Below are 17,632 nucleotides of genomic sequence, written 5' to 3'. Positions count from 1 at the left end.
AGATGGCAGTACTCGCATCTCGGAGCTGTCCTGCTATCCTGCAACTACTAAATACAGCTCTGAACAAGGCAGGAATTTAATTTAGGTCAGAGTTGGCTTCCTGACACATCTGCGTACACCTGTTAATGTAATTCTTAAGGCAGAAAAGCGGTTACATGTTTTATTTTGGTGTCTGAAACCACAAACCCTAAATAAAGTTGCAGTGTATATCCATTATTAAATTAAAAGTTTATTTGTAATTGCTCTCTTCAGGCAAAATTAATAAAAACGTATTGAAATGACTCAGTGTGATGTTTAATGTGTTTAGTTATTGTTTTGCTTGGTTACTCTGGCAGTATTTCAAATTGATATTTTATTTTTTTAGATCTGGTAACTGGATTCTTGTTTACCAAGAACGTTTTGAGAATTGAATTCCTTTGAAATGTTCTTTGTAGAAATGATTAATGATCTCTTGAGCAGATGTGTGTTACTTCATTATGAATTTTATGTGTGCTGGCCCAGACGAGTGAGGAAAACAAGTAATCAAGTGGTTTAATGAGTAGTGTTTTCACTGTTTAGGATTTGGGGCTTTTTCACCATCTTTATCTTGAATTTGCGGCTTGAGCAGCAAGTGATATATTAAAGAATGCTTCACTTTTTCAGGATGTTTTAGAACAAAACTAGAACATCATCTGCTTCCAGGCACTGTGGTGTGTGGTAGACTTAAAACTGTGGTGCTTATTAGACTTAAAACAGAGGATGGTTTTGTTAAATATTCAATATATAAAAACATGTAATGACTAGAAATTTCTTAGATAATTTGCTTTCTGATGGGACATGACAGTGAGTGTAGTGCATGAATGTTTGAAGTAGGATGTCTGGAAATTGACTTTTTTTGGTAACTTTCCTGGGAGAGACAGAAAAGTATGTTTGGGAGAATCCTAGAGGCTCTTGTATGGGTTTATTCCACTCCCTCCCCCCCTACCACACCTTCTGCAAAATACAAATGACAGTTCTGAACAGCAACAGGAAGGAAGGTGCCGCTGCTCTGTAGGAATGCGTATTGTTTGTGTCAAAAGAGGCAGCATCAGCTAAATCAGAATCTGTAGTCCTGGATGATTTGTACCCAAAACTTAAGGAAGCTGGACAGAGGCTAGATAAAGAAAGCACACTAATCCATCACTTACTATTCACTGATCTGGGAAAGCGGAAAATGCTCCAAATGATTAGGAAATCACCAATTTAGTTCCAAATCTTAAAAAACAACCAACCAAGTTAAGCGTCATACCTGTGAAATAATAGAGTTGCTAATTTGCATTTCTGTTACCACAGATAACATAATAAAAGGTGTAATTAGTGCCAGTTGATACGGTTTCATGGTAGGTAGTTTTTCCTGAACTGTAGGTTTTTGAGAGATCTGCAGTTTGGAGGCGTTGATATAGCATACATCAGATGATAATTAGATCACTGACATGAACATTTGTTTATACTTCTGTCTACTGTTAAGGGAAAAATTTGCTTTCTAGGGAGAATGTTTGATGAAATGCTGTAATTTTATCAACTATGTAGCTGATGATAAAACCATTTGTAGAGCTGAAAGTTGATAGAAGATTATAATCTAGGGCATGAACAGTATTGAATTAATAAAAAGGAAGGGTTAATAACACTGATCTGATTTATCTATTTAACTGGTTACAGTCTGAAGAAATCACATTTGAATTCAGGCAGATATGGAATGTACATATAGATGAGAGATTTTAAAAGAAAAATAATAATGAAACACTCTTGGAATGCATTAGGAAAATTATGCATGACAGTCAGTGTAAGTTCTCAGCACAGTGCTGTAGAAGAAAAGACAGTTGCTAATCTTCGGCTATGGGAAAAGGACAGCAGCAGCATAGAGGCAGATAAAATCTTGGTTTCGTGTGGTTTTAGAATACTGTGTGCAGTTCTGTTGTTCATATTTTAGAAGATGTGGAAGTATAGCTCAAAACAAGCCATAAAAATGATCCATGTTTTGGAAAAACAAGCTAATACATGGTTTCTGTTGCGTATGTCCAGCTCCTTATTAAAGAAAATACCGAGAGGTGACTTACTCGTTCTGAATAGCTACTTACACATGGAAAAGGTATGTAGTGCTGGGGGATTTGTAGACCTTGTTGTCAGAAGTCATAACTAGATCCAATGTCTGGTTGTTCAAGTGAAACAAGTTAAGTTCTGAAGTAAGTTGCCTCTAAAGTGTGTTGAGGGTATTTCAGTGGTTTAGACAAAGTTGTGGGGTTTTTTTTTAATGCTGTTTTGAGGGATGTTGTTATTCATCTTTGAGAGAAAGAGGTGGACTTGGGGTAAATGGTCATTGTGGCCTTTCTGGCATATTAGTGTTTTCCCTTACTACCGCTATTTTTTCTTTTGTGGGCCTTGGAGTGAACAAGAAAAAGCCTTTGTTGCTCTTCAAGTTTCGTAACACTTGCAGCTTGTTGTTAGGATGCTTGTAACCAGCTGTTGTGCTTCAGGGTTTTACCTGTTGACCCACAACTGTAATCAGAAAATGTTTTGCCTCTTTTTTTTTTTTTCCCTCTTATACACACGATGGTTAGGTATAGTTTGTGGATTTTTCTATTTTATCCATCTAAAGCACTTGTGATTAGACACAGCTGGAGACAGGGCTCTGGCAATTGGACAAATGCCATCAAGTGTTATCAAAAGACTTGCTACATAACTGTCTGACTAGCACTTCTTAGTCAGAAACCCTGGGGTTTAATGAGCTCCAAATCTGCTCAGGAAGGAAGCTTAAAAAGGTAAAGATTTCCATCCATTTCTGGTTTTCAGCTTTCTCTGTAAAATCTTCTGTCAAACTTCCGGGGCTCCTGAAACGGTGCTCTCCCCTACTTGTAGGTCTACTAGTCACAGACGTTGCTCCTTCCCAAAACCTTTAAATGTTATTCTTCCCAGGTTATCATTTCCCTCTATCTAATCAAATTAAGATCTTAGCACTGCCGTTGATCAATCATACCACAGACTTGCTTTTCATTTTGTGATCCTACTTGCTAGTTGAAGTTGGTTGGAATGATAAACAATTTGCCAATCAGCTTCGAGAAACAGCCTTCTGGAGGACACTGGTAACGTGCTGCACGGCAGAGTCAGGAACGAGTCACCTGCAGCCCTGCTGGAATCCAGTAGCTGTCACCGCAGCCACTGGCTCTCATGATGTGGCCTGAAATGCTTCTCTTCTGTCTACTATGGCAGATAAAAGGTGACTTCTCAGAGCAGGCAATCATCCCTTGAAGTGGTTGCATGCTGTAGTCTAATTGCCTTTTGTTTGATTCTTGTTGTGTAAATTAGCAGCTCCAAATGCCTTTTTTTTTTCCTAGTTATATGTAAATTAAATAGTTTATCTCCCAGATATTTCTAAATACTCAACTTTTAGCAGTGCAGAAGATATAGGTATAAATAAATACCTCTTCTTGTGGGTAGAATTCTGTTAATAGTAATAATAATTAATAATAATTGCAAACTCTAAAAGGTATTGTTGAGTTATAAATAATGAATATAAAGCCCTGGAGAAGACTTGCATTTTAAATAGATGAAATAATGGAATGCAGTTATGTTCATTGTTATTGCATTCTCCACTGGACTTTCAGAATATCATAAACCAGAAAGGTAAATAGGGTTTCTATAGAAAAAGTATTTCTGGACATGATTAAAACAAATACGTAGGGCTAAACTACTGTCGTTTTTATGCTGAACCTCTTAGGCGTGTGAAACAAGATGAGAAGCCTCAAAACGGGCTTTCCTGAGGTAGGCATAAGCTGCACTGTATCTGGTAAAAGGCAAGTGGCAGAAAACTGCGAAACAAAATATTCATCTTGTTATTTCTGAGTGGTGAATGTGAGGGGGTAGAGGGTCCAATACTCTATGTAGTCTGTTCTTGAAAAAAAAAAATTCTTTTTTTCTCTTTTTTTTTTACTTTTTTCTTTTTCCTTTTAGATCTTCTCTAGCAGACTGAAATATTAGTCGCGCTAACTTGGGAGGAATGCAAAGAGTTAGGAGAGAAACAATAGCTTTACTTATGAGCAGAATTGCAGGTCAGAGGGGAAAATTCTCAAATTGTAGGGCTCCTTGTCAGTACTGAATTCCTCATACTTCATATTATTATTTTGATTTCTATTGTAAAAAGGAATGCTGGCACTTGAACTAATGGTGACTTGTGTACACTGGCCCTTAAACTTTTTGGTAGTAATTTTAAAACCTCTGCATTTATTACATTTATATTTTAAAAACATTTAGTTTTTATTTTACGTTAATTACACAATTTAAAACTAATTGTTTGAGCTACTGCAGTAAGAGATCTCTCACAAAGGTCTGTGTTGTTGGGTGGTTTTGTTGGAAGGTTCGTCCATTTCTTTTTTTAATTTTCTTCTCACACTCAGAGATATGCCTGGCATTTTGGAGAGAATGAGCACAGCCTTTAACCTAGTGACAAAACTCTTTGGAGAACATATTTACGTATTTGAAACCCTTTCTCCAGCTGCTATGAAAAGAAACAAACAAACAAAATCATTGCATAATCGATGAAGCTGTTGAAAGCCCATTTGTATATATTTTATTAACTCAGACTTCTATAATGTTTTAGTGTCCATGGATGAATATCTAGGGCCTGTACTTTCCTTCTTGCCTCTGAAATGTTAATGGAAAGATTTTAGTTTGAGAGTATTATGTTTTTCTTCAGTTATGCACAAGAAATGTTTCTGTTTATAGTTCTAAGTCTCCAATGAGGAGGTGAGCAATTTGCAGTAGTTCAGTTGGGTGTGCTCTAGTAGTACATACTATGAAATAGTTTCAAAGTAGCGTAACTTTTTGAAATTTGAGAATTTGAAAATTGAGAATTTGAAAATTTTCGCTTGCTTTTTGTTCCTTGAAGTTGAATTTACATTAAATTGTTTCTTCATTTCTTGGAGAATGGCAAAACATCTTTCTAGTGGCTGAAACAGAATTGAAATTAAAACATAAGAAAATAATAGCGCTTTTTTTTGAAGTGTAATCCCAAGAAATGCTCTTATAAAGGAAATAAAACAGTATTACTAAGTCTGAGGAAAAGCCAAGGAAAGTTATTCTAATCCCATTTTAAAAAGGCATCTTTTGAACATAATTTAGCTGTTATGGTTTGTGGAAGTTCAGTAACTGCTGAAGATTACTGCATTTTACTGTGGGGGGTCTCTTGTGTTGCAATTTATTGTTGCAACTCTGTATTTCTGACTTGCGATAGGTACTCATAGGCAGATGTTTGAATTGGATCGTATGTCTTCTGCTACCAATAATATTTAAGACTTTCCTTTAAAGGCGTATTTGTCCAATATTAATAACTCTTCCTTTCTAGATTACCTTCAGCAAAATTTTTTACCAGAAAGCACCCAGGCACAATGTTGAATAGTAGAGTAAGATTGGTAATTAAAAGTTCAACTTAAAACTGCAAACAAAAATATTTCTGCAAGTGTTGCATCCATGAGAAGATGATAATGCTTGGGTTTTCAGTGATACTCTTAATTTTGGCAGTACTACACTAAAAATGCAAAACGGCTTTGCATGGACCTGCAGTGAATTTACTGGTACTGAGAAAGATTAGTACTTGATAATCTGTATCTTTGTTGGTATTTGATAACCTAGGGTGGATGTTTATGTTTCTCTTAAAATCTAAAGCTTAGATGCCATTCCATTGCATAGTAGAACAGATCAGCTGAAGTCTTTCCAGCAGTGACTCAAGATAATCTATTTCACTGTGCACTGAACCAGCACTGGAAAACTCAAGGTCACTTGTTGTATGTTAGCTGGGGGTGATATGGACAGAAATTTCTGAAAACACCTCCAATAAGATCAGAAAGAGAGTCTGTTTCTGATTTTGAGGACCCTTGTTATATTTGCCCAACGGCTTTGCGCTCTCATCCTGCCGTGCAGGCTGTTTATACACCCTGTTGCTTTTCCTTAAATGGCATCCCTGCAACCTGTCATCTTTCTGTCCACACCAAAACTCCTGTTTCAGCCCTTGTGTCTCTCACTTCTTGACTCCTGCCATGTTCTCTTGTCTTGCCTTGTCCATTTAAAACTTGCTTCTCTTACATGGACTTAACTGTTGTTTATAAAAATCACCTTTCCTCATTTTTCTGACTGGAGGATTCCTTTCCTTTAAGCTCTGTCTCTCCCTCAGGAGCTTCTCATCAAATGAAATAGAAGCTATTTCTCCTTTTAGCCTCCTCTAAAGGCCGCTCAGAATGGAGCCACCATCCACCTTACTGATTTAATTTCCCACCTTACCTGTTCCTGTGCTTCCCTTCTCAGTCCTCCTAACACAAAACCTGTCTGCTAGAGCTTAGTTTTAGTCAACAACGTCTCGATTTTTTTCAAAAAACCTTTTTTAAAAGTACATATATTAACCTTCTTTTTCTTGTAAAGAAAAGTAATGATTTTCCCCACACATCAGGGCTTGGTTTAATAACCACTTGCCTTCATTTTGAACACTTTCAAAAAGTGGTGTATGCAATATGTGGAAACAGCCTTCCAAAGGCAAGAAGTTGCCTTTTTTTTCCCCCCCTTTTTTTCTTTTCCCTCTCTCCTCTCAGATGTTTCTGTGGTATATTCTTAACAAGTTATGGTTCACTAATTCTTTTTTCTTACTAAAAAGGATGTATATACACTTAACTTCTATGTGTTTATATACATTGTGAGTATATATGTTCCAGGGACAGGAAAAATCATACCAGACAGATGGTGGGTAGTGGGGGCTGGCTAAGTGTTTGTTTTTCTGGCTGCAGTATTGCAGTGTGAGGTTATATAAACTGAAGACCAAGAATATATTTTGGCTCATAGGGCTAATTTCTGTTTTATAATAGAACTCGTACTAAAACAATTCTTGTATTAAAGTGTGTTTTTAAAGAGAGGCTTGACTGAAATATTCTTGGGCAAAATGAAGGAAGGAGAGCCAGGATGGAGTGGGGGAAGATATAGACAGCAATAGCTCAGAGTTTGAAAATACTTCAAAGGTAATCAACTCTCTTAGCTTGGTAGCCTAATCTTCGAAGTGCACAAACAACATTTTGAGCTTTTCTGATTGCTTTTGAGCGCAATATCAAAATGGAATATTGACAGAATTCTATAAAATCAGCAGATGTAGCTCTTTGCACTATAGTTCCTTTATTAGTTCAATAGTCCAGTTAGGACTAAAATAGATTAACTTCTGTCTGCAACTTATTTTCAAGGGTCTAAAATGAAAATATTGTGTCTGAATGCACGCATACAAAAGCTAACAACTTTTCTCAACTGGTGTGTCTGCTACTGTATTTAAATCTTGCTGCTGTTTAAGTCAAAGGCTCTGACCCATCAGCCTGGCATAAATGGTTGTAGTGTATCCACATTGCTCAGGCTTCAACGATTGCCGTTTACTGGGCCTGTTATTTAGCTCTAGCCAAACCCCATCGCTACAGCAATACATGTTTATTTATCAGGAATATAATTTGGGGGGGCTCAAGTAGGTTGTGTAAGTATTTTGTTCCTAAAGGCTTTTTTATATCTTAAAATTTTTTAAAACTTTTGTTTCAGCTTGATGTTTTGAAGTTGAGCCTATATGTGGGAGTAAATAAATTTTTGTGGAAAATTACAGCAAAAAGGTTCTGTGAACAATAACAACTGAGGGACTAAAATTTATATTTGTCTTTTTCTCTCATGCATGTATTTATGCAGTTAATTACTAAAATTGTTACAAAAAATAACTACATTTGAGATGCATTTTATTTCTCTTTTGATGGCTCAACCTAAACTTTTTTTTTTTAAACTAAGTTACTGTCAATTCTCTAGTTCTTTGTGGGATATCTGCTCTGTGCACCATGTCCCACCTTACCTAATAATGCTGTTTGTAGCAATGTGCGGTAGTGTAGCTGATTCAAGAGCACATGTCGATCACACCAGGCTTTATTCTCTCTACTGCTATTTAAAGCTGCCCTTGTTCTACATGCAGATATGCTGCAAGTACTTAAAGGTAAACATCTACATATTTCCAGATAGTATAAATTACATACATTATTTATTATCCACGCTTTGCTTTACTCTTAATTTACTACAGTTAACTAATATTGACTAGATAGCAGCTTTAACTACCTGTGTTTGAGTAGCTGCTAATCAGTGTCAAGCGATCTTCCAGGGCCAGGCTGCACTAATCATTACTTACCTTATAATTCAAGTGTTAATATGTTGTTACTAATGTTATTAATTTGTTTTTTGATTTAAGTTTGATAACTGGTGTTATTTAGTGAACTAAAGCTCCAGAGGAAGAACTCCTCGTTTGTTACAACTTTTTGAGGATCCTTATCTCATTCTTTCCTACCCTCGGGGACAAGTGGAATGCAAGCAGGCCCCAATCAGTAGGGCACTTGAGATATTCTTTAGGTTTTATAGTTTAAAGTTAAGCATGTCTTGCTAATTTAGGTTCTTAAGCTGTGTGTTGTGTGCAGCTGGGTTTGCAAGAGCCAGTCACATTCCTGAGCAGTTTCACAGGGAGTCTGCAGAACTCTGTCAGTTCTGCCCTGAAATTCAAGTGAAGAGGAGGATTTTGATGCTGTCCCTGCAGAGTTTGCCTGTGTCAAATGTGCTAGAGTCTCTATGCTCCAATCCAAATGCTAGTCCAAATCAAACATATATATTTGCATCTTTTGATATTTGTTTCACTGAGGATCACCAGTTATATATTTTTGTCTTTCTATTGATTCCAGAATAGAAAGGAGTCAATCTTTCTTTTCTGATACTATCTTCATATATGTAACCAGAATTACGAACTGCTAGACAGTATATTTTAACAGAAGAACAAATGAATATGTGGGTTCCGTTCGTCAGTCTGTCTCACTTGCTTTGAAATGTCAACAACCCTGAAACATAATATATTGGCTAAAGAAAAGCCTTTCAGCAATCTTGTTTAAAATCTTACTTTGAAGAGAACATGTCCTTGTGCTGCATCTAGCAAAATAGTCTATATGCTAGCCTCCTAAACTCTTTTGTCTTGCCATATATATATATATGTGTATATATATATATGTGTACATATATATGTATGTATATATATATATATAAATAAAACAAATTAGGAAACTTTATAAAAACAAGTTTCAGGAGCTGAGCAGCGGTTGCTGGTTGTTATTGTCTGTTTTCATCACTGCGTGTGCTACTGTCTGCTCTTCCATGAAGACATGTCTGTTGGGAAAGCCAAGAAGGTGACAGTGAACTGCCCTGGAAGGAAGCAAGGGACACTGGCTAGTAATGCACACGTATAAACATCTTGCTTCAAGTACCCACTAATTTCAATAGATTCACACAGGTGTAGTAGAACTGGGGCCAGAGGGGTAAGTTCACTTACTTTTGAGACTACTCTCTCAAGTCTGAGATTTTTCTACCAAACCTGCTTATGGAGGCTTCTGGTATAGGAAAGATATTAGAGATGATTCTAGAGGTGTAAGCCTCAAGGTTAACTTTGTACTGCCTTCTCCTGTCAATATGACATTGTATTTTGAGTCTGTTCTGCGTCACAGTGAGTTAACGCACGAGTGTGGTTGAACAGACCATTCCATTGTCACTAGAAAGTGTCTGCGCAAAAATAGCGGTAGGTTGAGCTTGTTTTTTAGGATGTGAAGAGCTAAGAAAAGGCGGTGACGTTCAAATCTGACTATGGTGTCTGGCAGTCTTCACAGTACGGTGCTATAAATCCCCACTGGACAGCTTATGTTTTAAAACAGGCAGCGCTGTAATTTAAACTAGACTTAACTGTGGACAAAATAGATGTTAAGCTTTCTGAACTGCAGGAGAGTGGAGAACCCCTAGAGGAGGAAACAGTGACAGCTTTGTGTTAAACATCCGTCTGTCCAGATTAGGCAGCTGAGCAAACTCTGCCAGATCTTCTCTCTCAAATTAAATACAGATACAGAAACTGTTATCTAAACTGTAATAGACTTGAAAACAGGAGGGTGGTCAGAAATCAAATTCTTCTCTAAAAGATAGGGATTTAAACCTTTAGATCAGGGAAGATCTGCTGATTTTTAGCTTTGGGGTAAAGAAAAGAAGTTGCAGAAAATTGTAACCCTGTGTAAATGTAGACCCTTATAATGTGCAGATATGAATAATTAAAACCTACATTTTCAAATAAATGAAAAGCTGTATGATAGGGAGAGACCTAACAGTAATATGTAGTTTACCCAGGATATACATCTCAAATCTGTTTCAGGATCATGTGTCTACATCAAGCAGAGAGTCAGAGCAGTAAAACAAGAAAAGCAAACATATGCATACATTTATTTTGTGTTTACTAACTGTCAGCTGTCAGCACATATGATGTGTTAGTTCAGGTTATAAAATACACATTAGATGTTGCTTTATTTTCTTAAAATTCAAATTTCAGCAATCTAGCATCACGTGCGTTTATTCTGCCTCTTCCTTAAGATTTGAATGGCAGAGTTCCTCATGGTGAGATCTTTCTATTTTGAGATTTTGGTTTTATGATAAAGCCACCACAATGATTCAGGGACAGCTTTCACAGGTCACATTCTCTATAACAGAATTATATTTCTAGACTTTTGATAATTTATTTGCTTTTAAAAAAAATTCCAACTATCAGAAAATATTCCAATTCAGTTATCAAATTTATGGAAGAGTTGTTTACCAGATTTAAATCTTGAAAGAATAATTTGATTTATCACCATTGCAGAATATCAAAGCTATATGATATTTCATAATACTCTTGAGTTATTTAATGTACCTGTGTATATGGCTTACAGGAAATAAATTTTACTTAAATTCCTTTCTTAGGTATATTTGACTTTTATCTGGAGAGACTAAAATGATTACTCATACACAACCTTTTTTTGCTGTCTTTGCCTTTGCTAGATAAGACTATTCAAGGTGCTTGATTTTACCCCTTTAGACTATAAGAGCAGTAGCCATGTTATTTTGATTTATACATCATTAAACATGCGGTGCTTGGCAGATAATATAACTTTATGGACAAAGTCAGTATGTTGAAAATCTCTTAAAGATTATAAGGTTGCTTTAGGGAAGTTGCATCTCTTTCCAGGTGACAAATATTCCAAATCACTACACCTCAGTTTTCAGGTGGATTTTAGTGTTTATGTTGTAAACTTAATGGATTGTACTATTGCACTTTTATATGTACTCTCTACTTATTTATAGTTAAGAATGAACAGTATTAGTCTTCTGCAGACATGCTTTTAATTCAGCTTTTAATCAACTGGACTCCTTTTGTCTTAAGAATAACAGCAAAATAATAAATACAGGACAGCGAGAATGAAGAACATCTTGTGTTTTGCATAATGATAATTAGGTGAGCATCCAGGTCTTAGAAAATGGGCCTTTTTATACCTGTGTGAGAGTATTGTAGTGGAAGTCTTTTATGTGGAGCTGGGAGACTATAGCTGTGCTTGGAAACAATTATGAAAGCTCTTTTGAGTCAGCTTTTACTGAGGAAGTAAGATTTGGCTTTCTGTTTGCACAAAACCAGAAGATTATTCTCTGCATGAAAACTACTAAGGTGTTTGTTAAGAATGTAATTTCACAGCTCAGCAGTTAGGTTGGCCAAAGCTTACCTTGAAGAAGGTCTGTGAATACTAGAAGGGAAGTGAAATCGCGAATGCCAAGTACCTGCTGCTGTCTGGTACTCCCTTTGCCCCAGTTGTTCCTTTTCATTAGACCATTGCTTTGGTTGCTGAATTCCTGGTCAAATCCTGGTGAGCAGAAGCTGTGCGTTCACAACAGGGTCTGCTGGAGGTGTGAGCACATTCCGACAACCAGGCTGGATGATCCTGCAGCACTGGAGTGTCCGATTCTGGGTTTGGTGGGGGTAGGAGGAGTGTGGGCTGCGGCCTGGTGGTTGGTTTGTTTTGGGGTTTTTTTAAAGGAATTTGTCACTTCAGTTTGCATCAGAGCAGTCCCAACAAAGAACCATGAGACATGTTTAACTCGTGGTCCATGGTGAGGTACTGGTAGAGTAAAAGATTTGGTTAGATATTTTTAAGACCCTGAGCTGAAATACATTTTTATGCTGAAGTCAATAACACTTTATACACAGTGAGGTGAGATTCCTGCAGCTATAGGCACTTCCTTGAACTGACATATTTGTATTATTAGAGAATGTAAACACAATTTAACAATAACAGTTAAATCCAGAATGGTCTGTCTGGGCACCCTGCTTGCTTTTTTTTAACCTGTTGCTATATGGCCCAGTTATCAGAAGGTGCCATCTGAAACTTGGGATTGTTTTCTTTTTGTAAATATGACTTAAAGTAAAATCACTGCTTTCTAGGTGCATCCTGCAAGACTTCTTATAATATACTAGTAGCTACTTGGTAAGATAGATGATTTTTTTTTAATGAGTGTTCAGTCAACACTCTCAGAGTTATGACTATTTATAAACATAAATAAAGCTGCTTTTGGATGCTCCAGCAGCAGTGATGACATACCACTGTGCCGCTTGTGACGAGCTACAAGATTGCGACACATTCTCTTGCAACTGAATTATGTAGTAATTCGTGCTTCTGTGCTCTCCGATGATTGCGATTGCTTTGTCTGGGTGTGAAGCCGCACACGGGAAGGGCCCGAGTAGCGCGGAGCACAGCGCCTGCCTCTGTGCTGGCCTGGCAGAATGCTGGGGCACTGCCGCTCTTGGCGCACCCTGACTTTTCACAAGTGGATTCCTTTGCAAGGTTTTCTACTCTTAGGAGTCTATCAGGTCTCCCCTTTCTCATCCTGCTTTCCTGCTCGAGTTGTTACTGCCCTGATGATGTTCCACTGAAGCAGGAGGGCTGGGGAGAATAGGAAACCACGGCTTTAACGGTGGCACTCAGAACTAAATTCCTTAACTCCCAGGGAGCTCTTTGCCAGTGGCTAAGTGCTTTCCTTTTTTAACTGCTGCATGTAAGCACCAAACTCACTTGCAAACTCAGGCCATGTTTCATTCAGGGTTGGAGGAAAGATAACATATAAGCAGCTTTCAGAATTTAAAACATTCCAAATTGAATCCTAAAAAGTTAGTTTGTGTGCAATTCCATCTCCAAGGTCAGATTTTGCTCTTAGAGTTTAAAGGGTTAGTTTTGTGATCTGTCTTGCCACACAAACCTACCAGAGCAAAGAGCAATATTCTAGGTTAGAACTCTGTGGATAGATTTGGAAGTAGCTTTGTTCTGATTCGGTTTTTGGTTTTGTGGTGGTTTGTTGTTTGTGGTGTTGGTTGGGTTTGTGGCTGGTTGGGTTTTTGGTGGGTTTTTTGTGTGTTTGTTTTTTCAGCCTGCTTAGTTTCAGATAGATACTTGTTTGCAAAATCTTACAAAGCTACGATTTATTTCACAAGCTTTAGCAATAGCCCATATCCTTAGCCTACTTAATACGCTTAATCTAATTTTAGAACTGCGTATACATTTTAAGGCACTACAACCAAGAGTCTTTATGGCAATTACTGCTGTCAGTATCTGTCACATCTGAAACTCTACTTCATTCTCTTTACAAATATAAATGAACCCAAAATAATTCCCTGGCTTGTCAAATAAGTAAGGTATATTTGGAGCTTACATCCTCACTAGTATTCCTTTCCTGAAGGTATTAGAGGACATAAGAACTAAGGACGACTGTGTGAGCAGTTGCAGGCACTGGTGGGTGGGTTCCTCTTGCAGCTGTTCATTCCAGGAGTCTCATTGTGCTGCTGTTTCTTTTATTTTGTGTTCTTGTGTCTAAGAATGTTCTCCTGGTACTTGCATGGTATGTACTCCAGCTGTAACTTAATTTTCACCCTAACGTTTTTTGTAATAGTGTGCTCTCTGCACAGCGTGGGTATTGACAAGCACCTGCTTGGCTTAAGGGTATTTTAGGTATTAGCATGGTGGTGGCCAGAAAATCAGAAATTGCTGACAAGGCCATTTGGCTTGCTTTGGGGAAGCTGTATGCACGTATCACTTGCCAAAGGTATTTCACTCAGCATTACCAACCTTCTTTTTAATCCTTTTTTTTTGGTCATAACATACAAATTTTGTGCCTTTTTTGTAGTAGTGAGAATTTTCTTTGAGTGAAAACACAAATATTCCATATCCCACTAACATTTTAAAACCATACTGCTTAGCTGACAGTTTTAGGTCCATATTAGAAAACTTGGAATTATGACTTCTTCAGCAAATAAGAAGATTTTGAACACATCTCTATCACTAGAGTTTCATGTAATCTGTAGCAGGCTGGATACAACCTCTACAGAACCCCCCCCAGTTCTCTGGTATTGTGGGCTAGAAACTCTGTGGTTCCTTCATTTGCACCATTTTTTTTTTTTTTTAACAAATATGCAGAATAAATTGTAGTTAAATAGCATTATTCCCATTTATGTGTAATCAATCACTTAAATACTTCAGTGTCAGTCTGGGGATATCTTGTTGTATTTGAACTATATGCTCACATATTAGAGCAGCAGCACAGTAATTATGTGACAATATCCAGAGGCTTTGAGGCTTCACTCCTGTGGTATAGTTGGGACTTCCCTGTGGTGGAGACATTCTTAGATTGTGAACACATTGATATATGACACTACTTGGCAGCTGCACTTAGTGTACATAGGAGTAGAGTCCTTACCTTAACGTCTTCATTAAAGCCATCAAAGATCTTTATCAGTATGGCTCACACTTTTCTCTCCTAGGAGTTTGTAATTTGCAATGCTACTTGTGAATATAGCTGTTCACTTCTCATGAAGTAAGTGTTCCATGTTGCCTACAGACTGGGAGGATCAGGAAAATAATATTGCTTTGGATTGCACTTGAACCAGGTGCTAGAGGGCTTTCCTAACTGAGGTGTAGAAACTTTGGTTTTAATTGGAAATTTATTAAGGAAAACAACTTAGCCAAATGGAGAGGTTCAGCGGAGAAACCTGCAACCAGGCTATACTCCTCTGGACTACCCTATATTTAAGGGTATTATTGCAGTTTTAGCAACAGCTTATGTAGAAAAGTGAAATTAGAAGAGTATTTAGTATAATATTAAAAGGAGATTAAAGCAAATGATGAGTTAGAAATAAGAAGGAAACATCATGTTACCCATGTGCGCTTACTAGACCTCAAGTAGATGCTTTATAAACCACAGTTTGGTTTTCTGTTCTAGCTTTTCTGATTCCAGTATGTGGTTGTTTCTCAACTAACTTGGACGCTGCTGTAGTTTTCCACTTGGTTTTAAGAGGTCAGAGAAAAAGAACAAACAATTATTAAGAATGATCTGAAAAAAATCAGAGACTTTTCATATGAATATTGCTGAAGTTGTGATTACAAGTTGGAATCTACTTAACTCTATCTAGTAAAATCTTTGTCCAAACTTTTAATAATTTTTTCCCTCAGTGAATAATCTCAAAGACAGATATTTATTGTTACATGCAATCTTTGAGCTGTCATTCCAAGTCCATAACTAGTAAAACCATAACAACCACCGAAATAATAGTTAAGTTATGTGGATTTGTAGCGTTTCAATTGATGAGTAAACCATTCCAGTATATTGGCATTTGGCCACTTTGCTATGTAATAGTGTTTTTTATGAAGTATTACCCTAGCAACGGATCTGGATGACATTGGGTAGCTGGTTGCTGCTGACTGTTGGAAATAAAACAGACTTTTAGCAATGCATGTGTAATGTCTGAAGGTAAAGAACCCAAAATAAGTGCCTGTGCTCTACTGAGAATGTGGTATGGGGCACATCAAGCCAAAGTCTGACTTCCTGACTTATGAATTTAATCCTTTGGTGACAGTGTTTCTGTATGGTGAAAATAAAACCATGTATGCTAGTAATATGTGCAACAGTTGAGATCTGAGAATAAAATAAAGGGAAACTGAGAGAAACTGTTGAAGATGATTATAAGCAAAAAGTTATCAGTTACTTTGAAGGCTTTAAGAATTCTAGTACTATAGGAAATGCTTCTGGGTGTGTTATTTCAATGGAAAAGCTTTTTGGGGAAAGAGGATACAGTGAAGATTGAAAACTTCACCTGTTCTCCTGAAGAACCAGCAAATGAGAAAAGGCATGAGAAGTAGAAAATGAAACAAATTCAAGTGAAGCTGAAACCTGTTTTTTATTAATGGATCTTATTTAGCACAGTATTTCTTGGTTACTAAAACACAGAGCATTTGTTACACAACCTAGCCAAGTTAAAAACTTAACAGAGGGTTTAGAGCAATATAGCAAAGTAATGTCTTTAGTCAGATCTTCAGAAGCCTAGCAAAGAGGAATTTTTTTTTTTTTATTCTCTCTGTTCATTGCAGATTATGTTTGTAAGTCTACTTTAAAGACAGAAAAATACCATCACCTTTATGTATGTTAGGGGGTCACAGGAGAATTTACTGTGGTATTAGTCGTACAATGTTGTGCCTTCCAAATGAAATACTACATTAAAGTATATGTGAAAGACACTTGCAAGACTTAAATGCAATTTTCTGATAGTCTAATAATCAGGTGGGTTTTTGTGTGTTTGTTTTTAATTTTATTTTAAAGATAAAAATACAGATATCACTGTAAAGGATAATACAGATGATTTCTGCCTTCGAGATACATTAAGCGTTGCATCAACAGACTCCTTTGTTTCCACAGCTGAGGTAAGACTCTTAAATATTGCTTCTTTTAAAGATTTGCTGATGTATTTGAACAGTGAACAGAGAAATCTTAATTGTTTGCTAATTATTGTAAACAAAATGTATTTCTCTTATGGGAAAAAAAAAAAAGACCTTTCCCTGCCTAGTTGTAACCAGCTTCCTAGCAGTTCAAGTAATGAAGCTGGGACCAAATTGCTTATTGACTTTTTTTTTTTTTTTTGGTGCGCTGGCAGAATGTTTTCCCGATTCCTTCTAAAAAGAAATTACTTTTGAAAAATGTATCAGATTTGCATGAGTGAAGAAACACAATCATTTGAGAGTGTAGTAGTTCCTTTCACCATGAATTGCATTTTTCTGTTCTCTTTTTTTCCTATTCCCTTACCATAATATAAAGACGTAAGAAGAAGGCTTTGTCTTTTTTAAGTTAGGATTTTTTTTGGAGAGGAAATTATTAGAAATTGAGAGCTGCCTATTTTAGTACATTCCGTGCACAATATTATATACTTCATCTAACTTTCCCTAATTTTCTTGGATAAGGCCAGAAAAGAGACACAAAGAAATAATCTCTGGGTAACAAGGCATTGTCCGTTAGCTGAAATATACTACAGCTCCCTTGAAGGATTTGAAAGAATTTTACGTACACCGACACACTCACTTTGAATGAGGAATATCTGCTTTTATAGTCTCTCAGGAGCTGAAGCGATCTTGAACAGCACCCTCTTCCAAATTACAGGAGAGGCAGTTGGTCTCCATAGATACATGCTGTGTTAGGTGTTGCTATCGTATGTGCACTACAACTAAGCTACTAAACTCAGCTGTAAAAAGAGAGGTTTGCATACACAGTCTTTGCAATTATCAATTTAACTGTCTATTGCATGATTTGGTTTTCTGTAACACAATTACCTTGATTTAGTAATTCACATTAAATTGTGGTTGCCTTGATTTAGTAATTCGCATTAAGATGTGATGTTATGCCTAGCATTTGCTCCAACAAAGGCTGTGTCTAGATA

At 36.8% G+C, this 17,632-nt stretch overlaps 1 protein-coding gene across 1 annotated transcript in view; it reads left to right on the top strand.

Moving 5' to 3' along the window:
* The window catches only part of MIGA1 (mitoguardin 1), a 40,327-nt gene that overhangs the window by 7,335 nt on the left and 15,360 nt on the right, over positions 1 to 17,632 (top strand). Inside the window, exon 8 of the mRNA XM_065657417.1 lies at positions 16,525 to 16,625. Within this exon, the coding sequence (XP_065513489.1) occupies positions 16,525 to 16,625 (101 nt within the window). The remainder of the gene's footprint in view (positions 1 to 16,524; positions 16,626 to 17,632) is intronic.

The sequence above is a fragment of the Caloenas nicobarica genome, chromosome Z (assembly GCF_036013445.1).
Source record: "Caloenas nicobarica isolate bCalNic1 chromosome Z, bCalNic1.hap1, whole genome shotgun sequence".
Classification (NCBI taxonomy): Eukaryota; Metazoa; Chordata; class Aves; order Columbiformes; family Columbidae; genus Caloenas; species Caloenas nicobarica.
Note: the sequence above shows the minus strand (reverse complement) of the source record. Positions and strands in the feature narration are given on the sequence as shown.